The sequence below is a fragment of the Colias philodice genome, chromosome 15 (genome assembly GCF_061535455.1).
Source record: "Colias philodice isolate Cphi_HAF_F1 chromosome 15, ilColPhil1 Martin Lab GWU primary, whole genome shotgun sequence".
NCBI classification, from domain to species: Eukaryota; Metazoa; Arthropoda; class Insecta; order Lepidoptera; family Pieridae; genus Colias; species Colias philodice.
In genome coordinates, this window is record NC_143100.1 from 9,006,665 (window position 1) to 9,033,211 (window position 26,547).

Genomic DNA, 26,547 nt, shown 5'->3' on the forward strand with positions numbered 1-26,547 from the left:
GAGAAACGTAAAGTGTATAAATTCAGAAGGAAACTAGAATTGTTTCAGAAAACGATGTACCCACCTTATTTTTAATTTTCCTCCTAATTTTCTTGAGAGATTTTTCCTCAGTCTTAGTGAGCGGCAGGCGCGTGGGCACGGGGTAGCCCTCCGCCAGCAGCGTGCGCTTCTCTTCCTCTGTTAACACTAGTGTGCCTGTTGAACCTTTCTGCAATTAACAAACAAAAATAAAAATAGAGAAGTATGTAGATTATAGTAGTGGTTAGAAGAATATTAGTGGTCAGAACTAAAGTCAGAATAAAAAAAGTATAGATATTTGCTTTGCAGTTTTTTTTTTCATTTTTAACCGATTAAGACTTTTAAAACGAAGTAGGTTTGGGATATGACTCTATTTTTATTTTGGTTTTGTTTTATTTGATAGGATCTTTTAAGAAAGTAGAAAAGAAAAAGTTTGTTCTTGAAATAAAACTTCTTTAAGTATACGCATTTAGAGTAAAATTTCAAGATCGCGTCATGGCAATGTCATCACGTCATGGAGTAAGGCGACGATTTATCTTTGAATCTTGCCAAATTTCATTTCTGACACATGTGCTTGGCAGCTCTATTTTTACAAATACATACCGGCTGGCTGCTAATGAGCGGCGTGTTGATTGGTTGCCGGCTGTGGTGCGACACGTAGAGGTGCGCGCGGCGGGAGGGGGGCGCGGGCGCGGGGGGCGCCTCGTGCGCGGGGGACAGCGCGCCCTCGCTGTCGGAGGACGACAGGGACGAGGGCGGCGTGGGGGGCAGGTTGAAACCTGTGTAGAAACATTAAGATATACATATGGAGACGACGCCGCCTACATCACTTATGTTCCGCTCAACATAAGCCATATGGCTTAACTGCACGCTCATTTTTTATTTGTTTTAAAGTGAAACGCATCAAATATGCCTTCGTGTCTGTTACGATATTGCACAAATAATACGGAAAAGTGACTAACATAACTTTTCATCGACTAGATAATAATTTTTAAAACTTAGTAGACTAAAAAAATGGCGCACAGATTTTTTTCGTGGTGTCTCCTCCATACGTAGTAAGTAATATTATCTCAATGTGTAGAAATGGTGGTGAAAATCGGGTTTCTGCAATAGTCTTCACTCGTAAAAATTATAATGAACATCGGTTTTTAGCTATAATATAGTCTTGAACTGTTTAGTAATACAAGGTAATGTGTTGTTGCGTTTGAAGTTAACTGGACGCTCCTGTAATAGGTAATATGCAACTAAGTGTGGTTTATGCAAATTTGTTTTTTAAAACCCTGAAAACTACTTTTCAAATTAACCATTCAGAAGCGAAAAGTAGGAATAGTTGAGTCGGGAAACATTTTTTCATTTCATTTTCATTTATTTTTAGTACAATTATGAAACTGTTTTATAAAATTAAACGAAATTTAATACAATGAAAGGCAAAGTTGTTTGATGTCTGGTAAACTGTCATTTTTTCACTTTGCAAAGTTTAACTAACGCGCGCTGATAATAAAATCAAATTTAAATGACAGCTCAAATCATATTCAAAAGGAACAAAATAACATCGCTTTTCTGTGAAGATTACTTGTAGAGTGATGACATCATACACAGTTTCTTCACATGACTTCATAGTTTCATACACATCCACTAAATAGAGAATTCAATTGCTGTTAACTTCACTAAAAGTTGAAAATTGATCTTATCTTATCCATATTCGATTTAAAACTAGAATGCATTAGCAAGTTTACAATGCTATTAAATTATTAATATTAGGTGTTGTGTGCGTTGCAATTATGACGTTATGTCGCCTATAATAATGAATTAATTAATAGGATTTGCCTTCTACGATGAATGGATACTCCTTCACAAAAAGATTTATTCAATTCGAACCAGTAGTTCCTGAGATTAACTCGTTCAAAAAAATCTCAAAATTTTCAGCTTTATAAAACTAGTATCTATATTTTTTTCACAAACCTGAAGACCCTGAAGATGTGACTTTTATAGATAGCTTGTTATTATTTAAAGAATTGGCGATTCGCGGCGCTGCACTGAGCAGCAGCTGCGGCACCCCTGCCGCCCCCACCTTCTGTAGAACTGCTTGTGGCATGTGAATTGTACCAGTCTGAAATTATATACGATGCAATTAAAGACCAGATCCATACCAGATTTAATTGTAGAAAGAAGTAATGATATGTTTCAAATCGATGGTATTGAGACTGGATGATTGAGTATGGTTAAGAAAAGTATCAGGATACTTTTCCAGGATTGTAGAATGAGAAGCAATTGTCTCCCTGGAGACAATTGCTTCTCATTCTACAATCCTGGACAATCCATTATAAACTGTAATCAATTAAGATCATGTGTTTGTGAACAACAATGGCAAGGATAGAGATGTAACTTGTAAGATATTACACCTTTCATCTTTGGGTCGAGCCTTAAAAGATTGGGAGAGAAGTATATAAATATATATTAACACTATCTCGGTTGCCTACCCATAGCTCTAATGCTTATAATAATACAGAGTAGGCATATATATTATACCTAATCTTTTATTCATGAAAATTAATAATTTTATTAAAACATTGCAACCAATTAGAATGTTGCTGTTGAAATTTATTTGAGAAAGACCTGACCGAAACCTTATTAAAAAACAGTTGCAGCAAAAACCGGTAAAAATAAACTTAACGCCTTTTGAATTTCTCGTGGGACCTGTCTAGCAATCGGACGCGTGTAATTATTATTAGCGCGTTCACCACGCTTGCCAAACACACGCAAGTAAAGAGGTCTGGTTGCGGTGAAAGTCGCAAGCTCCAGCGACCTCCGCGTTCTGTCGAATCATCCGATGTCGGGAATTCAGTCACGATGGTGCTTCACGTGTCTATTAGCTCTGCCATGCTTGAAGCCTCATCACGTTTATATTGCAATCGCCGGTTATTTATAGACGTGTGTTCTCGTTCTGAATAATGGCCGCTTATTGTAGATAGCATTTTATTGATAGTCTATTTTTGTGTTACTGACGTGACGTGTGATCTGATGACCTTTTCAGAAGACTATGTAGGGATAACTTCTTAATATCAGGACAATGATAAATGATTTTAAAATAGGACTTTGATGTTATCAGTATAGTTCAATATCATTTAAATTTTATTGAAAAAAAATATAAATAGATATTTTAAATTTATTTCAAATATTTCAGAAAGGGAGATGTAAACAAGAGGACTTCTAAATCGTTGGAGTAAATTTTCGAGCACCCATTGATGATTTCATAAAATAATTAATTTAGAAATAATTTAATCAAACATTAAAATAAGGACAGGTTTCTTGAAGATTTAACGCTTAAAGGGTTCAGAAACACGTGAGTTCACAAACTGTGCTGCTCTACTTAACTTAGGTAGCCTACGGCAATAACTCGCGTGGTTTACTAATTTCAGAACAATATTGTCTTTAGAATCTATAATAATCTCGAAGATATTAATACCAATTAAGGTCACTAAGCTTAACAGAAATCAGTTCTTGGTAGAGGCAGAAGATTGAACGAGGAATGTCCATTGTTCAAAACAATGGAACTTTACCATTCATAGATGTATAGAGCATTGAGCAAGTGAGAGCATATTATATCGTAGGTTTACATTAAGCAAACTCCCAGAGAAAGTATTGGGCTACATGCATTTCACCATCCATTTCACTGACATTCAAAGACAAGTTGATGATATAATAGAATTTCTATACCATTCAGGATCTCGACTACATAAATAGACCAGGATCTAAAAACTTTAAAATCAAGAGAAACAACTGCCCACGCTTGTCCAAAAGACAAGGCCTATGCTTTTTAAAACAGATAAAAATGTATTACCTAGGTAACCTATATATACCTAGAGAAACAAATGTCCACGACGGTCTTAAAGATCAAAACTCTCTTTAAAACCAAGAGAAACAGTAATTAACTAACCGTGTGATCAATAACATAGTCGACGTGTGTAACTGGCGTGCCGGGGGTCGGTGAGGGAGGACATGAGGAGGCTGGCGAGTCTGGTTCAGACTTGGGTTCCGACTTCACTTCTGGTAGGGGGGAGTCGCTGGACCGCCGCCTGCTGCGCCACGCGCTGGCTGGGATCGCGGGGTAGCATTCGTCTTCCATATCTGAAATGTGTATTATAGTGCTTTTACTATCTTGTATACAGATAAAACTCTCATGTCACGATGTCTATAATTATGTACAGAGTTTTGATGATATTATTTTAATCAATGTAAAGAATGTCGCGGTATATTGCTAGTTAGGTATCATATTATAATTCCTAATATGGGAACACAAAGTATGTACAGCATTCACATAACATAGCATTTATTATTCTAATGGTTGGCGCTATCACTGACACTAAATTTTCAAATTGCCATAAAAATATACGTGAGTGGCCTTGTAAGTATGGGCAAGTTAAATAAGGTTATTAAAACTTTCATGAACCAGTTGATACATTTCATATAACGCACTATCAAATATACGGGTCATGGATGAAAAAAAATTCGAAAAAGATTGCATCAAGCATATAAAGATAAAAACCATCTTTTTTGATAAATGAAAAATATAAACTGCGTCATTCTATTTAGTTATGCAGTTTAAAAAAAACAACATAACTTGCCATCTACATTTTACCATAATACAATAAAATCATCGTCAGACTATTTTTAAACGCATTACTATTATATGACTGCATAACTGTATAATATGTCAAACAAGATAATAATAATAAGCAGTTTCACAGCTTTATGTAATTCCTTGGTCTGCGACTTTATTTCCTTTAGCGTTTAATTGTTCACGTGATCTAGCGCACTGTTGCAGAACATTGGGAATTACTGCAATTTGCGGGCCTTTGCGTGTCTTCTAAATTTCCATACATTTCTTAATTGAAATATCAATTTATGCGTGTGATATTTGAATTGTGCTATTCTACGAAATACGTAATCGTTAATGCAATTATAACGATTAGATTTAATTTCCCTATTATGCAGTTGATGAATTTGAAAGTGCTCTATGAGAAAAAAATGCCAATTGCAATAAAATGTGAGAAGTTTTCTTTATTTTTTAATCAATTTGACATTGAGAAGGTTATGACATTTATGGGTACTTTATTAAAATACACATAATAGAAACCAGTTGTAGTTGATGGCCATACCAGCTCGTCTATGTAACACTAATTAGAGACCCAGTCGGTTCCGTTCTGGAGTTACGTCAGAATAATAAAACAGGAGCATATGATTAAGTCATTAGTCTGTTACTTTGACTAGTATATGATAATCGGCTATTACCGAGCCGTGGAAAGTATTGCTTCTTGTTTGGTAGTTCAAAATGTCAATATTTTGCGCGGGAACTTTCATGTTCTCGGGTAAACATAATTAATATTTATGACACACGTGTTTATGGTTTAAGTAGTGAGGAAGCAATATAAATTATCTAAAGCCAGCTTAGTACAGAGGAATAGAAGTTTTATTGAGGAAACATGTTTTACATAGTTTGTAGTTTCGGCTAAATATAATATGTAGATTCATGTTTTCTTTATAGAAGTAAAGTAAGTAAACTCTTGTAGCGGTGAAATCGTGCTGATCTATCTCGGGAAAATTGTACATAAAACCGTCATTACTGTTTACTAAACATAATAATATATTGAAGAAGAAAATACAAAGAGAAATAATTAAATCAGAAATGGCAACGAGTGTCAAACCTACTGCAATAATAACCTACTTCATACGTATAATTGATTGAAGTGATAAAAATCAACTGACATACATTTAATGGCGAATGCAGTCCAATGAACACTACTAAATTTTACTAATTTTTCACTCTTCACATTATGCTATTTTTAACTGACTTCAAAAAAGGAGGAGGTTATGTGGCAGTATAATTATTGTTCTATTATACGTTCAAGTCTTTAACAACAACAGAGTTCAAAGACATTACAACCGAATAGCTATTAATCTTTATTTTTCCTAGTTATTAAGATTCATTACAGCGACGTGTTGATATTTTATAGACGAAATTGAATAGCTAATGAATAAGGCTCCTCAAAGACGGGGTCGTTGCTCCCAGTGTAAAAATTTCTTCTGACACTATAATAACTTTATTGTTCTGGGGAAATGTAACGTTGCTATGCTTTAAATAGTGCGAGTATGTTAATATTGCGAATTAATAACCTTATCATGCACCATCCTAATTAGGGCATGCACCCGGGTTTACCCGGTTCCGAAAAACCCGGGTAAACCCGGGTTTTTTGATGATTTTGAGAACCGGGTTTGAATAGTATGAAACCCGGTTCTCCCGGTTCCGACCAAAATATTAAAATATAAAGTATTATTTATATTTTGCTGCATTATTTTAACAAATTTATTGTATCTGGCAACGTCAGACTCACGTGCATCGCGAATTTTCGTGCCACGCCTCAAGCGTGGCTCTGATTGGTTGTCTAACCTTAGATGCTATAAGTTTCCTACGGTTGTATTACCAAAAAAAATTAGGCTTCGGAAATGACAAAAATTAGGCTAGATAAATATTTTTATTAGATTTGTCGTGAATTTGAAAAGCTGTTGATTTTACTGCTTCATATAATGATCCAGTCATGTTTTTGTTTTTGGTATCAAGCTGAAATTTATATCGAATAAGTACTCAAGTCTTCGGTCCCTTTTATGTGAAAAAGTCAAACTCACAATCCAACGCATCAAAATATACAGCCGTAAATGCTGAAAATTTTCGCAAATTTCGACATTCGCATGGGACTCAAAACCTACAGCTGGGTAGGTACTTTGAACACAGAGCCGTTAAATTTGGTAAAAGTAACATCTTATAACACATGATAAAGGAAAAATTGCTAGAAACATAAATTTTAAAGTTACAGCATTATAAGAAATAGGTTTGTTCGGAGCTCTGGGAGCGCGAGTCCGACTCGCACTTGGCCGGTTTTTGCTTTACAGTTTGCAATTAATGAATAAGGTTTAAGTTTATATGTGATATTATGATAGGTAACAAGGTACTTTTATAAGACTGATAAATAAAGAGAAGAATTGAAATTTTGTTTCTTTATTAATTTAATAAAAAAAATGTGTGCATGTACTATAGTGTACTCATGTAAGAAGTGAAACTTCTTTATGACCTTAATTTAAAAAAAAATAATTTACTTTATGCAACTTTACAGAAATACGTCGAATCACGCTTGGTAGGGATAAAAAAGATGGCGCGTAACGGAAAAATGTCACGCGTAACGAAAAAATGTTACACTAAATTTTTTTCAAACTCCGATAAGGAAGTTTCACTTCAATAAGACACAAGCCGCGTAAAATAAAAGGCCCATCAGGTACTTTTACAGTTACTTTTGTTTAATTTCGTATTTTTTCTGAAGTATTATAAAAGAACCGGGTAACCCGGTTCTACCCGGTTCTGAGCTCGATTTGGAACCGGGTTTCAGAAACTTGGAACCGGACTCGGTTCTGCATGCCCTAATCCTAATATTTATGAGCTGTCTAGTAAAAATATATTCTAGGTACTTGATGCGAAGCATATCTATGAACATTCATTATAATTTATTGTACTTGTAATTGTAATTATTGTTACTATGTGATGTCAGATATGTAAATATAGACAAAGAATACATTTTATGTAAAAACTGAGATATGCGCGCTAATATAGACTAAAAAATTGCGGAAAATATGTCTGGCCACTTATGGAAGATGAAGCTAACGTGTGTCACATAGGAATGGAAAAACTGGTACCTAGCAACGATGAGTGGACCAGCTTTATGTGTATTAATACTGACAATAAAAAGAGAACTATTAACGGATATAGCCGTTGTCTCAATGCAATAAAATTTGCATACGCAGTCGATTTACTCCGTTGCAATTCAAATTTCGGCAAACAAATTCCTTAACAAGTTAAACGTGTTTAAAAATCTATCCGTGACTTTTAATTTAACTACACGTCTGACATTTAATAAGAGAGCAGACAGATTTCATCTACACACCAATATGTACTGTATTGCAAGTGATGTAATGTCACAATTGACTGCCGGGTTTTTTAATTGATTGCAGTGATGTTTGACTGTACTGTCCTTTCACCGAAATGGAGGTAATTTATTCGGTCCGGTTGCGGTTACTAAGTATGGGCCGTAACGGTTAAATGTTAATACTAGATAAATAATCATTTCTTAAGTACATAATGGGTAGTTTCCAGGAAAACTCAGGATTTGAATTATTGTAGACCTACATTTGACCTTAAAACAGTACAATATAAGTGAAAGTTTCAGATAAAAAAAATAAGTACCTACATCAGGATACAATTGACGCATTAGCAAGTGAAAGAGAAAATAGAGGGCTATAAAATTACTAATATCGCCGAACTATAAAACTTTCTAAAACATATATTTTATTGATAAATTAACATTTGTTTCATTAACTTTTTTAAATCTTGTTATACAAAAGTTTTTTAGAAGGTGTGAAAGTGGTAGGCGTAAGAATGGTGAATGAATATAGGTAATATTATGTAACACAATGTAAAATATTAAGAACAACAAATAGAAACAACTTCCCTCAACTGTGTGAAACTTAATTTTATTTTACTTTCAATAGATAATAATGTAAACAGTAGAAGCAGCGAATCGTGAAGAAATTTCCACCAAGATTTCATCTCAAGCTCACAGAGACTAGCCGGTAAGCAAAAGCGTAACAAATTCGACCCGACATCAATCGAGTTTTTTCTGTTGAATTATAATATACAAAAAACACAGTTCTTTGAACTTGTATAAGAGAGAAATTGAATACGGTTTATTGGTTAGAGTAATGCTCCATAACTATTGGCACTTTATGCAATTATTTCTATTCTGCAGAATAAATTTATAGAAGGCTATTTCTTGTATTTGCCGTTTGAAAATGAAGTCATGTAATTATTACCGAATTAAAGAATTATAAAAGTTAATTGAGTTAGCGCCTTTATGCAACTATTGCAAAATAATTTGGCTTGTCATGACCAATATTGTTTCGAACAACTATTATTATTATTTATGTTTGTTTTTAATTCTCGGACAATTTAATTCGTATTCTCTGTTATTCTATCTAGGGCCGATTTTTCAATTCTTGGATAAAACTTATCCGTTCAATAAAGTATTATACGATTATATTAAAATGTCACGTAAACTATCAAATACGGGCAATTAGAATACGTTTTTAAAATGGTAGTTTTATACGTTATTCGACGAATAGGTTTTATCCAAGCATTGAAAAATCGGCCCCTAATTACATGATTTCCTTTAATTTGATTACAAAGGGAAAATTGCAAACTACTCTACTATCTACTTACTCTAAAAAAATTTAATAGGTATGTCTACGTTTGAAAATTTATGATTAATTATTATTAATAATTATTATAAAAACGATGTTATAATATAACACTGCCAAATATTGGAGGCTTAGGTCAGTGATATGATAACGTCATGTTATTATGTGATACAGATAGCTCTATCTCAATGTATATTTATATACCGGATCGATTTATACAAACTTAAAATAAAATTATTAAGTACTATGTTGAGTACATTCCAAGAAAAACTTTAAACCTTCAGAGACTTGTATACTTACTATCTAAAACGATGCACAAAACCAAAACTAAATAAATAAAAATGTTTGTGTTTTTTTTCGAGTAGGTTATAACTTATAACTTATAAGGCATATTAAACTAAAACTGTTATTAAAAAATAAAAACATACTGTATTAATAATTACTATAACTTTTGATTTCGCCAAGTTATGTACTGTTTATTTAATAATTTGTTCATAACACTTCCAGGAACTTAACAGTGTTATAAGTTCACAAGTTTATAAGTAATATTATTAATTTACGATACAAATTCAATTTTCCAAGATCGTGAACCGGTATTAAATCCGGGATTTCTAGCTCTGACTCATTATTTTGTACAAGGACGAAATCATACTTAGTGCGTCGATAATAATCACGAATTGTATTGTTTTGTAAAGAAGGTACGGTTAATTTAATAGCATCTATGATCTGAGATGATAGTTTATTATCCTGTTAGGTTTACTAGGAATCATTTCAAGTTATAGTCGAGGTTAATGGTACGAAATCAGAAGATTTTTAGTTGCAAAATTTTTGTTCCTCTATACTCAAGTTCTCTATTTTAATTCTATAACTTTGACAAATAAAACAAAACCCGTGAAGTAGTATTAAGGAGTAATGGTAGGTATGTTAATGAAACTCATATCTGAAGTGAAATTCTAATGCAGCTTAAGTGGGTGTCCTCTTTCATTTTGCTAATTACATACAAACTTCAGAGGTAAGAATTAACCTTTTGCTGTTACCTGTTAGACTAAAGAGTATCCTAATATTTGAATAAACTACTGCGATAAACAAAGCATCCATCATTTTGCGAGATTTAACTTTGTTTGGTACAATAACCAATCGTACCGAAACTTTTTTACACATAGGTAAAGATTTATACCTAAATTAAATTATCTCCCAAAATTAAAACTTGATAAATTATCTCAGTGTTTACTTTATCGTAGATATTAACAACACAAATTAATTATCACTGTCAAGTAAAGATAAAATGTATTCAATATATATATTGATTTATACTTCAAAACCAGATCTTAATACCTATCATGGTAATTTTTCAATACGGAGCTAAACCAAAATTGATGATTCACGTTACAATGAACCCAGAGAATAGACCTCAAGGATATAACTAGTCAACAAAGGTGACATTTGTACTGCAAATACTCGAGTGAATCATCTGAGAAACGAGTGACAATGGAATTTAATACAAATGCATTATCATTTATCATTGCATATATTTGCAATATCTTTGTTAGTAACGTATTGCCAAAATTATTGTATTCGTTTTCGAGAAAAAGCATAACGAATTTGTAAGTAATTTCAAATTTGCAACTTTTTCAAATTTACATATATCTGATAGTAATTAGTAACCATAGATTACTAAATATTTACTAGTAACTAGGTAATTAGTATAACAGTTTAGTAAATTAAATAGTTACTTGATACGTCTAAATCCAGTGAATATTAAGAAAAATATCTATAGAACTTTCATTCTTTACATTTCGGACATGAAAATACGTAATGCAGCTAAATATATTCAAAACAAGTAATAACCATTTCAACCATCATAAATATCAAACGACTAACGTCAATCATAAACCAACATTTATTACAATCGAGTTTCAATTCATTCATGCCGGTCGAAAACGAAAGTAATTATAAGTATCGCCATTGTGTTGTGGGACATTCACACGACACTTACGGGGGATAAACATAATCCATTATGTGCAGAACATTATGAATGTACACAGAATATGATTGTAGTTTATTTTTATTCAGAAGTACGGGTCCCGTGGCGCGAAACGCTTGAAACGCATTGTCAGAGGTTTTTGGAGCGTCCCGATATTGGCCTGGGTTTTGAATATTTGGTGAGCCGTTTTTCTAGGAAACTATGATAGAAAATGTAGTGCATATTGATTTGAATATAGTAGAATAATAGTATAGAAGAATGCGTTATTCAAGTATATTAAATGTTTCAATTATTTGATTCCCAGCATAAAACATTGTGTTAGGACGTTTTTTAATCGTACAGGATCGAACGATTTATATAACTTCAATAACTTAATGAACTTTTTCTTCGTATAGTGCTAATTATTACAGGTAATAATTTAGTCCGACATACATATTAATTTAGAACAATGAATACAGACGTCAGTTCGTATCTATGTAGAAATACCACGTATAGATTAAATGATGCACATTATTAAGATTTTATGGTACATGTTAATTATTAACATATTTCTATACAACGTAAAGTATGCATCATGTCAAGTGAATGAATAGTTTTTTTTTTTATAAAACTCATGTTTTGTTTTTATAAAAATATATATTTTATGTACGTGGATTCTATCCAGATTAAAAAAGCGCCCAACTGCAAGATGTTTTAAGATTGAATTACACGAGGAATAATTAAACCATTAATACACTTCTTAAATACGACCTAATTAAATTACCAGTGAATGTCGTTTCTTTGAATATATTCACCATACAGTTACTTATGAATGGAATTAGTTAATGTAAGCAAGACGTGAGAATTTTGTCTTTGAAATAATTATACATTCTATAAGTACATTAAACCACGCACCACACGTACGCATCCACGAATTCAACAATAAGCGGGATTCACACGATCTCAGATTATTTGCGATACCGTATCAAAAACATTTTGATATGTCAAATTTAAATTATTTCAAAGATTTGAGAAATGATAGCGACTGCGGTATGGCGAGACATTGCACGTTTAGAATAATTGCCGGTTGTCGTATCGACGTTTACTTGCTATTGCTTCCTCACTGCGACTACAAAATAACATAAAATTATGTCTTACGTGTAACTGCAGCCTTCGAGATTTCAGGCCCTATGCAATAGCTAGATCATGGTATAGCGTTAAACTGATTTCGGGTTGTGTAAGGTAATCTTTAATATCTCTTGCACTCGTCCATTACAAATAATTATAAGTCGTAAATAAATAAATAAATGTAAGAACCTTGTTGCGGACTTTGCTAGCATTTTAGTTTTAAGCATTTGAAATAATTCTCGTCGAACTTCTCGAGACATTAATAATGCTTAGAAAAAAATGAGTAAGTATATCTCTTTATTGCGAAAGATGTTTCAGGTAAGAAGCATAAACGTCTACATAGAAGTACAATAATATGCAACAGGACAAAAGAAATAACCTTTATAACCACGACACTACCACAGAATTAAAATGGTACCACAGATTGCTAAATAGTTACTTCGTATGGTAAAAGACTTACCGTCAACTTTGGTATGGTTGGGTGAGGGCGGCGCGGACTCCACATCAGAATGTAGACTATACGAGTGTTCTGTCTTGATGGGTGCTGCTCCTATCGCGGCGTCTGTCATCAGCCTATCGTGCAGCACCACGCCCATCTTCGAGTCGCGCTCGATCAGCCAGTCGCTCATCTCTGAGTCCTCGTCCAGGACATCTTGCATCTCCTGTAAAGAAGTAAACGATTAGGAAAGTGTTGATGTAAAAAAATTGGAAATTGGATTGAATTGGAAAAAATTGGATCAAATAGAGCATGGGAAATATTGCATAATTGTTAGTGTTTGGCTACACATCACAAAATTCAATAATAATATCTAATATGACAGGTCGGTTCCTTGATATCAGCTAGGTATAGGAAAAGCAACTTTTATATCTAGACTAAATATAAACAGATAACAGCTTGTAAATTTCTATTTTCGTTAATCTTACAAAATATTATATATTCTGAGAATAAAATAAGCTCAGTGTTAATATGTGAATAACAGTAAATTCGTTTATTCTTGATGTAATATCTTCATATAAAGAATACATAGTTAGCGCGTAATTGTTTTGTGAAAACTTGATGCTGTGAGCCCCCTGTGGCGAGCCTCTAACTTTATTTGTGAGACTGGACGGTCAATAAACTACGGCTATTACATCATAAATATAGTTATTTATATTGACTTTTTTTCTCTAAGAGCTTTGAATGAACCTTAAGCACCTATGTTAACGGTTTGTTTAATGAATATGGACATGTTGAATGACGTAATTGATTGACCAAATATTTAAAATATGGGAAATTTTTCTTCTTTTTAAATAGATAGATAGGTATAGGACCTAGCTTTATGGGTGTACATATTAATGCACGATTTGATATTTTCAGAGGAATTAACATGTCTAATGTCTGAAATCGTTAAATACATTAAAATTATTACAATCACAGGTTGAAGGTTAACAAAACAATAGTCATAATTCGTGAACATTCACGAAATAGCGCAATAAGTAAAACATATGAGGTCATTACCACGTTAATTCGCGCCTCTAGCTGTGGCCCTCACCTTGGCAATGAGAGCTGCTTCAAACAGATTGCGATCCGACGACTTTTTACGATTTGTTAGAACAGATGCGATTCAATTTTCAGACTAATTATTCTTCTATTCTTAGCTATATTATTAGTTATGGTATCGTATAAAATTTGATAAAAGAATATAAATGATATTTTAAATTCATAAATATCAGTGGTAGAGTTTCTCTTAAATATCACACAATTTCAGGAAATTCATAATTATGTAGAAGTATGGACGACATAGCAAAACGTTATCGAGTTTAATCAAACTGAATAGTGAATATCACAATAGATTTCAGACTGAACAACAGTCGTCTGAAATTCAATGATTACCAGACTTCAATCAGTTAGATTCGGCCTTTACGTCAAGCAATGTCCGCCTAACTCGGTCAGCGAACCCTGACGGCGTTGGACTGCTGATGAGCCACATCATGGTGAAGGTAGACTGCCTAATTTGTTACCATACGCCGTAGGCTGTTTTGAATGTTTATGGGCGTGGACGCTGCATGACTGTATGGTTACGCTTGCGTGATTGCAATGAAGATAGTGATTTTTTTGTAAGTATGACCAAAAAAGGCTAAATACCTTTTAATGTTTCAATTATTTTCACATTACGTACTGTGCTATTTGATGGGTGTATGTTTTTCTTAAGTTTAACAAGAGAAATATTGGCCAAAATTCATATATGCGAGAATGTTCATTTTATCATCAAATTTGAATAGTTTTCTATTTTATATTCGTTTAATAGATTCCATATGAAACATGTTTTAATAGAAAGCTAATGCAAATTAATTACATAATAAGACGAGAAGAAAAACCATTGTACAAACACAATTAAGCGTTAATCATTTTTATCCATCCAATGAACAATGTGTCACGGAAAACTAAGCGCTACGAAAATTTTGTTTTCCGATTAGTCTGTCGGGGGTAACGTACAGGTTGGTCCACGGCGCTGACACTTCTGGGAAATACAGAATTGGAAAAAAGAACGTGATGGAAATTCGCAACACATTCCGTGGGTTTGACTGACAGCGCCATGACATTTTTATGAGTTGACAGTATCAGCGCAAAAACGTACATGTTTTGTATGCAAATGCTATTTCGGCCGTGATATGCGCTTTTAGTTTTTGTGGACTTGCCGCTTGCGCTTAAATTGTTGGATAATTTGTTTTGAAGTTTAGGCGCCAGTTTATACTATGAGTGAATAATCATTTAAAGAGGTGTTTGCAATTATTTAATGTTTACTCAAATCAGTCTTAGATTATTTTTTTAGTAAACCTCTTCAGTACCTATTAGTTAATAATTACCTATGTCTTACGGATTGTACATTTCTAGCTCTTTGGTTAGTCATGCGTAGCTGCTATATTTTCAGCAGTCGTGGGAAGCTGCCAGATTTAAATAAACCTCCGAAGTCTGACACGATACATACAATAATTAAGTAATGAAATTTTAGCCAGGTGTAGGAGGTGTTACCAGTCACCACTAATATAATATTGCTATCTCTCAACACTTTCCAATCGTCGTGGTCGCAGCGGATAGACACGCCGGTTGACAAGCGGTTTCTTGTTTTTTGTCTAGAATTGCCGTTTGATTTATTTCATTCAGAAATAATCTATACTAATATTATAAAGCTGAAGAGTTTGTTTGTTTGTTTGTTTGTTTGTTTGAACGCGCTAATCTCGGGAACTACTGGTCCGATTTGAAAAATTCTTTCGCTGTTAGATAGCCCATTTATCGAGGAAGGTTATAGGCTATATATCATCACGCTACGACTAACAGGAGTGGAGCCACGGGGGTGAAACCGCGCGGAGCAGCTAGTATTAATATAAGAAAAAGGATCGCAATTATTTTTATGGAGTATGGTTAAAGATGGCTCATGAAAAACTGTCGAACATTTATTAAGTTTGGTTTTATCATGATATGTATGTATGCATGGTAATTTTGGTATATGATACTGATCTTCAGGTTCTAAAATAATATCAATTTAACATTTTTATAACTAATACCTTGAAACTGTTCTGATGCACAAAATGCCAAATCCATTGGCATTACCACAAATTGCATACTAATAAAATAATAAAGAATAATTATTAAATAAAATTTTAACGTTGATTACCAGCCTTTCAAATCGTTAAACAAATATATAAATGGCGGACGATGCATTCACACGTCACGACTGGCGAAATGAAAGGTCAATGGAATAAAAACGTAATTATACGAATTGAATAGTTTTCGAAATCAGTAGTTTCGTGACTTGCCCGTTTGTACGTTGAAAAAAATCTCGCATTCAATTTACCTATGCTTTGTGTAATAGGACTTTGAACGCAATAGATGTGTTTAATTGAAAGCTGTGTAGTGTTAGATTACTAGGTCTTTAAACGTATTCAAATGTACTAGTTTTAAAGGGGAAAAAGCCTAACTCTTAAAGCATTTATACGGTTCATTGCAAAGCATATTGTTTAATTATTTTCTCAGTAAAATCGAATGGTTTGAATGGAATTCTATAAAATCATATTTACAAGACCTATGAAATGTAAATTTCACATCATTAAAACTTAGCTTTTAAGAAAAACCTTCTTTCTGAAGTCAGTTGAAAACTTAACACGCTTTCATTACAGACAATAAAAAATATTTATTTTTCAGATTCCTATTCTACAGTTTAACTTATCTATCTAAAAATTGCAATCAGCAATTATACCCAGTCATTGCATTGTCAACTGGTCACAATAGACCAAAGCTTATGAAAAGATTGAACTAAAAGTTCGAACACATTTGAGATGAAACTCTATAGTTTTTCAGGTATTTGACCGTAGAGATTGTCGGATATTTTAGAACAATAAAGTCTAGACTAGCCTCATTACAAGTTACCGTTTTTTATTGTCTTTGATTACCTTTGAAATTTTGAATTGTGTAAGTCGATAAGATCTCTTAATTTGTTCGAGCTTTGGTCTTGTTGTAATAGACAAATAAACTTTATGTAACTTTATATTGTTCTTTTTGTTAAGAAATACAATCACTTGACTGAAAAATAATAGATAGATATTGACTGTGTTTTAAATATATAACTCAATAAAGTATAGCTTTCTGGCTATAGATGTCTTTCCACCATTGAGTTACATATTAGGCAATTCATGTTATATGAACTCTGACATAATATGATTTATACGTAGATACTAGCTGTTCCCGCGATTTCGTTTGCGTAGGAGGTTGATAAGAGGCGATACAGCGTAAATCTCGATTTCACAGGAATTCCTCTATAGAATATATTATATGTTGCATTATATTACCTCTACCTAACAGTGAGTCCCATTGTAATAGGTTCAACATTTCCGTAGATGAGCTCGGACCTTGTTTTTTTTTAAATTAAAGTGTCTCATGGCAATTTAATTTACTAATTAAACACATTATTGTATTAATGTATTAGTTAACACTTTAAGAAATTACCATGTAAACAATTAAACATCACACTGGTAATTATTACAGAACAATTGTGCTTATTTTTCAAATATTATTTCTCCAATCAGCAATATAAAGCATGTTCAACACTATATGCTACCTTTGTCCAGTGCATACTAGGCCAACAATATACAATCTTGCATGCAAGTAAAAGTAGATCGTATTGCACAAGACACACTGCTGAATTTCCAATAGCTCATATTGACCTATAAATCATCGCGAAATTGCATTTTTGTCTAAGCAATAACTTATGCTAAGTAATGTGCTTCGTTCGCGCTTACGTAAAATACAAGAAAATAATTACCAATTTTACTTGCACTGGCAGGTTGTTTCTTAAATTGATATTGGCTTTTCATTTTCCAATATTGCAATTATTTTTCAGTTTGTATACTCTTATTGTACTAAGTTTTAATTTCCATTTATTATTTATAAATCAACGATTGAAATGAAGATGGTTATCACAATTTTCAGCTAAATATAACATTGTAGGATAGATAAAAGCATGTCTTTTATCTCTGTAGGTACACGATTTATATCTAATCCAAATTGAAAACATGAATTACCAATTATTATGAAATTACACAAAATATTAGTTGACTAGTTGATCATTTATTAGTATAGTATATAGACATAAAGATAATACGATTGGTATTCAATATCATGCAAAAATATTCAAACAATAAACATTGTATGAACAACCTGCAACATTAATTGGCGTTGTAAATTGAAATCTTTAAATAGGTATCTAAAAATAGATATGTATAAGATAATGAAGACACAGTTTACTGTATGACCCAAAACTCCGTCTACTTTCAAAAGGTAAAAATAAATTTCTTGTAGTGTTGAAAATCGCTATCTTTTTTGAGTAAAGGAACAATTTTCAATGCTGCTACGCTTCTATTGGTCTCCCATCGATAAATGGGCTATTCAACACAATAAAGTTTCAGTTCGAGTTCATAGTTTAGTTAAGTTCAGCGCGTTCTACCAAACTTCAGCTTTTCTAAATAATATTCCTGAGATAAGCGCGTCCTATAAAGCTTCAGCTTTATTTTGCTTTAGCTAATATCAATGTAACATTAGTATATATTTATTCCTAGTGTGTTCATCCCTTACACAGTATACATGATGATGATGTTGCAATGCACGAACTAGATTCGCTTGTCAATACACTTGCATAACCCTGTAATACCGTGCGTGGCCCGATTCCGATGTAATTCGCAGCTTCTTATATTGTTGTCTTACATTGGATGAAGCAATTAATACATGGATAGATTGACGAGCGACGCAAATTGCATGCAATGCTGTTTATTTTTTAGTTAAATGTATAATTACTAGGTACTTTCAAAAACAATTTACAAATTCCAATGTCGGTAAATATGCTGTTCTTGAGACGTTAAATTCATAATTCTACTACAATAGAAATAATTTACAAATTCCATTGTAGATAAATATGCTGTTTTTGAGACTACGTTTAGATTTAAACACAAAAATTCCAGATACAATAGAAACTGCTAATCAAATAACAGAGCGGCAAAATAGCTGTTTAAATATACCATATATATAGCGTTTATAATTTATTATTAGCAACTAACATTTAAAATTTTCAGTAAATTATCAATACTATTAATTGAAAACATAATGATTCATTCAAAAATTATTGCTTTCTAAGTTTTTACTGTAGTTTTAACGAGAACCTTTGCAGTATTTTACATTTGATTCTCTAACAGAGGCGTTGCGTCTTTCCAAACTATACAAGGCCAGTACGCAACCATAGGAAACTAATCACGTATAGTTTGGAAATAACTTTTTTACAAAGTTCTTCCAATATATACAACAGCAGTACGCAAATACTCGCGTATACTTTGTAGTGAAGTAAGTAAGAATAGCGCTCCAAAATATACAGCGCCAGTACGCATGCGGAATAATCGTGTATGTTTCGGAGTAAGCGCGGCGTCTTTCCATTTCTTGCGTTTATATTATTGTATTGCTGTTTTGAAATCTATTATTAAAATGCATGTGTATTGTGTATATAATGTTGCATACTGATCGTATATTTTTTGGATCGAGGATGCTTGTGTCTTCGTTCCCGACTATACTGCACGACTTACAATTGATAATAGTGCTAAAATGTAAGAGTCTAATAATTCCAGAAGAAGATGGTTGCGAACCGACGGAGCCCCGCGAAGCGGGGCTCCTATTTTTATGTAGTTGAAAAAAAAACACGAACCTAACCTAACCCATAGGTAACCCTTATATCTGTTACCTATTTATTTTTCTAAGCTTACCTAATAATATTAATATTATTCCATATTTTACTGAATCAATCAACAAGAATAAAAGTAGATAGATATAGCTGTACAAGTCTTTGATTGCCTATATATTTATTATTTCGCTCAAGCGTAAGTGGTGTAGTAGCTATATTTAATTATACATATTTATTATTTTGCGTACTGATCGTGTATAGTTTGGAACGAAGAAGCAAGCATCCGCGTTACAAAGTATACACGATCAGTACGCAAAATTCGTGTATATATTGTAATAACAAACTTAAAAACAGCATTACAAAGTATACACGAGCAGTTTCCTATGGTTGCGTTCTGGCTATGTATAGTTTGGAAATACGCAGAGGCGTTAGAGAATCAAATGTAAAGTACTGAAAAAGAACAGCAACAGCTCTACATTCCCTTCTTTACTTTACCACGAATCTAAACCTTAGCCATGTCCTAACGCTAAGTTTCTAACGAAATCTTCCTGTTCCTAGATTAACTGTAGGTAAACATTTAACTGCTACAAATGACACGTAGTATTTAATTCCTATGTACCAATTTACTCGCGGTTTACTCTTGCCATCTCAATAAAAACGCCAAGCTTAGTTATTTCAATGTGTTTCTTTCAATTAAAATGTGTTTCTAGAAAATACCTACATCGTAAGGAAAGTAACAAGCACACCCGTGTATAGATTAATTATTGATTCATAAAATTAATATATGTAAGTATAATGAAATTACAGAGCCCTTATGATTTGTTTTCCAAATATCAATATTGCTATAAATCGAATTTAATCGTACTTTTTGAAGATAAAGTGTATAATTTGTCCGTATATGTATTTATCCTTAAATATTAATTCGCTAATGAGCTCGATTAAACCAGCATTAGTATCTAGTAAATAGTAATCCCATACATTTTTACGTTTACACTTGACGTATTGTTCAATTTTTTCTAGAATAATCCTAACAATGGTTAAAGCACTACAATCCTCAGCTATTAATCTTTAGGCAGTGTTGCCTGTTAGTCCATACTCCATTGTAGATATGTAACAAAACCGGCCTTTAATCTGTATCGAGGCCAGTGTTTGTCAAAATGTTCAATGCAATTATTTTTGTCAATAATAATTGCATTGAACATTTTGACAAACACTGACGAAACTCATGTGTCATTTTAATAAACACAATTATAAAAATTACATTAATAAAAGCCTTGTTAATAAATGCTTAATTTTTTAATTCATATATACATATTAATTTAAGAATGAGGTCAGATAAAAGTCGTTTATGATGTCATTTTAACCAATACATTAAAATTGCATACCCCTGTGAAAGTACCGCTAATAACTAAATAAATAGTTACTATATCTACATAGTACCATTACCCATTTATTATAGCTTACTCGTTCACATTTACTCTATTCTTTCAGCAATATATTCAGTGATGTTTGAAAAGCCGTGTCTATATACTAGGGTAACGGCACCAGTGGTCAGCCTCATAACAGCTTTTTGAAGTTTTGACAATTGCCATTTCTACAACAATCGTCGAATAAAAAAACGTACAACATGTATGGATTTATTGTTTATTGTAGTTTCGAATCAGCGTTTATCAAAAACAATAATTCTCTTAGTAAAATATATAATTAATTTTAAACAAAAAATGGCCCAGTGTCCCAGTGAACAGCCTCTAAAAACCAATAAACAGCCTTGTTGAACCCAGTGTTCAGCCTTTAGTAAGTATAACTAATTATGAGATCAAAATAAACAATGTTATATCAAAATCAACTATATTAATCACATTTTTATAGCAACGATTCACTTAGCACAAAAAAAAATATATCGTACATAATACAAATATTATTTTAAACATACTATTACAATCTCTTTGTGTCTTCTTATTTTCTAGGAATTTCTTATTATTTATCATAAAAACAGCAATAATTCTTTTTAAAAAAATCAGCGATATTAGTTTATAATATTATTGATGTATCTATAATCCACAATATATATAATTATAATCAACCACAGGAGGATCTCTTTCGGAGGATTTCTCTGGAGGATACTGTTGTCTTGGCGGCATTTTTAGCCAGAAAAAAAGGGAACAATAATAACTTTTGGATATGAATACACATAATACCATTATTTCAGGTAAAACTTAACTAACATGAAGTATTACTTATATATTTAAACACAAACATTCGCATTTATACTTAAAATATTATTTCAATAACATCGTGGCTGAATACTGGATCATTGAGACCACAGATTGAGACCCAGTGGTCAGCCGCTTGAAAAAATATTTTGAAATGCGGCTGACCACTGGGTTTTCTAACAATTAGGAATAATCCCAGTAATCAGCCCCAGGGGCTGTCCATTGGATCTTTCATAAAAAATCAGTATCCAATGGTCAGCCCCTCGTATTTTTAAGTAAAAACACAATATTTTTTATCAAATTTCATAAAATTAAATGCTCTAAGTAATCTATAAAGTTATTATCTATAAAACACAATCACATTTCATACTAAAATATGTTATTTCTCACCTTTCAAAAGAGCACCACGTGAAACAAAAAATATTGCAGACATGACACTTTTGCTCTTGTCGGCGGACAGCACCTGTACGAACGTGTTTACTTCTCTCCCCTGACCCCCTGCTGCTCCTATCGCGTGATGCATGAACCAATAACGAAACAGAGCTTCTATTTAAGTGCGCGTGATTTGGTTATTTTGATAACAGCGATATTTATGGCCAATAAACAACGCAATAGGCTGATCACTGGTGCCTGGCTGACCACTGGTGCCGTTACCCTATATAGTATACAGCCTTAACACGTTCGCTGCGAAACAGGGCTTGAAACACCCTGTCCGTGTCTCGTCGTTATAGCGGTAGGAAAAAACTTAAACTTCTCTGTCGTGCGGGAGGCATAACTTCCATCTGGTTCAGTGTAGGAAAGTGATATCTATATATCTGAGATGTGCTATTGATTCCTAGTTCAATGGTATACCGACCTTAATACCGGGTTTCTTAGACCTCGTGCCGCACTGAACTAATAAAAATTCTAACACAGTGCGGAACGAGGTTGCGAAAACCTCGTACCCCGCGAACCTCGTACCGCACCCTAAGCTAGCTTCACGCGGTTAGTGTTGTGCAACACATTCGAGACTGAGCACGCGACGAATTACGACTGCTGCCGATTATGTCGAAACGTTGCCGAAAAAAGTTAATCAAGGAGGAAGATGAAGAAAAACCGGGTGGTGAAACTCTAAAATCTGAAATCTGAAAAAATATTATTGCTTGGCCTGTTTTAATGAAAAACATCCATAAGTTTGATAAATAAATACAATTAAATAAAGTCGATATTTCTTTTCCCATCACTAAATTATATGAAAAACTGCTATCGTTCAGTGCGGTATGGGGTACATCAGACCCCACATTTTATTTTACCCATAGAATCTAAACTAACTAATCTAACCACGGGCGACGGTAGATTTAGGTTAATGAACTCATTGTTAATAATAATCACGACAAAAGCCGCACACTTTGTCTTATTTGGCGCCAAAAAAAGGATTTTGAACTCCTACGGGCGGTGGGGTTTAATATGCCTCGTGCCGCCACAATGTCTGGTATAGGACAAGGTTTAAAACGACCCGTAACGCAGTAATGGAAAGTACAGATATATCTGTGCCGCAGTCAACGTGTTAAGGTACTGCCATTGTTGAGAAGCAGATGAATTGTAGTGATTAGACAACTTTCCAGACGTAGCGGTACACGCGAACAATGAGACTGCGGTTCAGTGACGTCATCGGGCAATGGTTACAGCGAATTTTGGTTATTTACAAAACAATTAAGCTTTTGTAAGTATAAAAGTAATATTGTAGAGTTTAAAATGTGACGTCATCGCGGAGTGGACATCCAACAATTGAAAGAAAAACTAAGTTTTGATGAATGTGAAAGTAACTGGAAAATTTTGTGGACTTCATTTTAAAACAGCTAGGAAAAACGTATCCGAACTTATCTTATCGATCAAAAAGGTGCATATTATCACTAATTATGCACTATAAACAATAATCATCCCGTCGTTGTGTCAAAACCTTAAATATTATTATCATATAATACCCCAATTTGTATGGAAGATATAAAGACAATGTTTCATAAAATTTAATGTTCAACTTTTTCAGTGCTAGTTATCGGAAAGAATTATGTAAATGTTAACGTTCTGGTTTACGATTGAGGTCGTCTAGATATAATAAGGTTCTTCATAAGATGTCGAAAATCAAGGAGAACTACACTCACCATCAATCTCTTTTTACTTGAAAAGGGCCGTGTATTTTTAATTAATTGTATGTTTAAGTGTTTTCACAAAAAGACCGCTGATTATCTTGATAATTTACTTTGCATTCCGAATAAAGTTATTGCTCTTATCTGATGTGTTTGTATGATTTTTATTTTTATTTTAACAACTACGTTTAACGCTGCGCCAATTGTATCACGTATTTCAAAAACCAATACAATATATTTTATCAACATCCAACCTAATCTGATAACCGCTATTTCTATAATCAAACTATTACCAGTAGTAATAGCCATAACTATATCGTGTACTAAAAATTGGTCTCGTAAAAAATTAAAACGTACCCTCGTTGGTGACCGGTCTAAAGTGAATGTCTCATGAAATATCATGCGCAAGGAATGGGAGCATTTTTTGTGAAATCTACTTTCACCGGTCGATAGTGGGTTTGCATCCGGCTTGTATCGGCTCTTATCTCGATCGGTGCACATTTGTAAATGCTCTATATATAGATAATTAGCTTGGCTAATAGTTGAGAAGGACGAGTGTTTGGTAAGTGGTGCAAATTAACGTTGCTCGAATATCTGCATCTATTCGAATACCAATGAGTCAGCGTTGTGTGAAAAAAATGTTTAATTTCAATTAAATACGTGATTTATTTGTGACGCTATGTTATCTAAATTCTACATATAATATACTTATATAAGAATATACCTAAGTTATTTCGAGAATTATGAAAATTTAGGAATGATGTAACGTAAGTCGATGTTCGGCACAAATAGGCCAACGTGCAATAGACTAAAATAGGTCTAAGCAGTTCTTAGAACAATATTGAAGAGAACATAACTTATTGTATGAATTACTGCCGCTGCATTGGTCAGAATTCACTTGCAACAGAACGAACATTAAATATAATGTAGGCCACATTCGTTTAGAAATCCGTACCTACAATTAAATAAATAACAAAATACATATTCGACAATATTTAAAAATCACGATCAAAGTTGCAAGAGTATAAGAGCTTAAATTATGCCTCAACATTTATAGAACCATCTAGAATCTCATACAATGCTAGTTACTGGATCAATAAAATGCAATAAAGCCATACGCGAAATTTGTTATTAATACTCGTTTATTAAATAGCAATAAATATCATAAATATGTGATATAACGGACTGAAAAGGAAAACTATTCTGGGACGGAAAGTCATTGCAACAGTTATGGCATTTTGTAACCATATTTAATTGCATCTTTCAATACATCTATAATATAAAAATGAATCCCAAAATGTGTTGGTAAGCGCATAACTTGAGAACGGCTGAACCGATTTCGTTAATTCTTTTTTTATTATATTCCTTGAAGTACGAGGATGGTTCTTATGTAGAGAAAACGTAAATATGTACCACGGGCGAAGCCGGGGCGGACTGCTAGTTTCAAATATAAGCAGTGTAACAAAAACATTAGGACCATGAAACAAATATTCACAAATAAATTATGGATAAAATTTGTTTTATCCGACACGATTATATTAAGCAGAAATTTTTTATATCAGAGAACACTAATTGTTGATTTTGATAGGCAATTTAATGAGCCAGTAATTTATGCCAGGAAAGGATTTGAATTATTTATTTTATTTACTTTGTATAATACTTATTAAAACTCACAGCTGAAAATATCATCACATACATTTAGAATTATCAAATCTTGAATTAAGTGTTCTTATTGAATGTAAAATTATGCAGAGTATTGGTAAAGTTTAAATATAACATAAAGAGCTATTTGCATGTAACTTTGTAAGTATGTAGCGTATAATATGTACATATATTAGATTATCTAAAAAGCCTTTCGAAACCTGGGTACTGAACAAATGTCAAAAGCAAAGTGGGCGACATTATGTTAAAGGTCCGTGACGTCATTCACACCATAAAATTGTCTAGACTATGACGTCATCGGAAAGCCTACGCCTACTTGTTCAAAAATAATTCGATACATTTTCATGTAAAGTACGTGGAAGTAAACATTTCATGTGACCTTCAAGGCATTGCAAATATGCTCAAGTAATTTTTACTTTTACGAAATGGGTGTGTGAATTTGTTTCAATAACAATATCTTAAAATTTTTATAGTTTGGAATATTAATAGTTGTATTAATATTATTATTTATTAGTGTTATAGATAATAAATTTAATGTCGAAGTCATTAGAATGGTAATGACAATATTCCATAGTTCAACTGTGGTTCAACACAAAATTTAAATTACATCAATAATGCTTTTAACAATTGTGAAGAAACATAAAAGAAAGTTATGTAATATTTACATTAAAAACAATCCTAATACCTAATGCAATATGCATTAAGCGTAAATAGCTGAAAACTCGATTACAAAAATAACCTGCTAAAAATATATCTAAATGTACAAAGGATATACGCGTCGGCATAAAAATAAAACTTTCTTACATCAGGGCCGCTCTTATTTATAAGACCGAAATAGCATGAAATCTAATTACAGTACAATCGCGTACAACTGCGCATTGCAAGCTATTTAGGCGAGTTTTCTCCGCCCCTCGCAATTTTCCGACTGTGTGGGCTCA

General features: G+C 32.9%; 1 protein-coding gene across 1 annotated transcript in view; it reads right to left on the reverse strand.

Moving 5' to 3' along the window:
- CrebA (Cyclic-AMP response element binding protein A) overlaps positions 1–26,547 on the reverse strand; it is a 98,111-nt gene that overhangs the window by 3,328 nt on the left and 68,236 nt on the right. The window contains exons 2-6 of the mRNA XM_089703771.1: positions 12,870–13,071; positions 3,956–4,146; positions 1,981–2,128; positions 622–797; positions 65–208 (exon numbers count right to left, since the gene is read on the reverse strand). Coding sequence (XP_089559897.1) covers positions 65–208; positions 622–797; positions 1,981–2,128; positions 3,956–4,146; positions 12,870–13,071 — 861 coding nt within the window. The remainder of the gene's footprint in view (positions 1–64; positions 209–621; positions 798–1,980; positions 2,129–3,955; positions 4,147–12,869; positions 13,072–26,547) is intronic.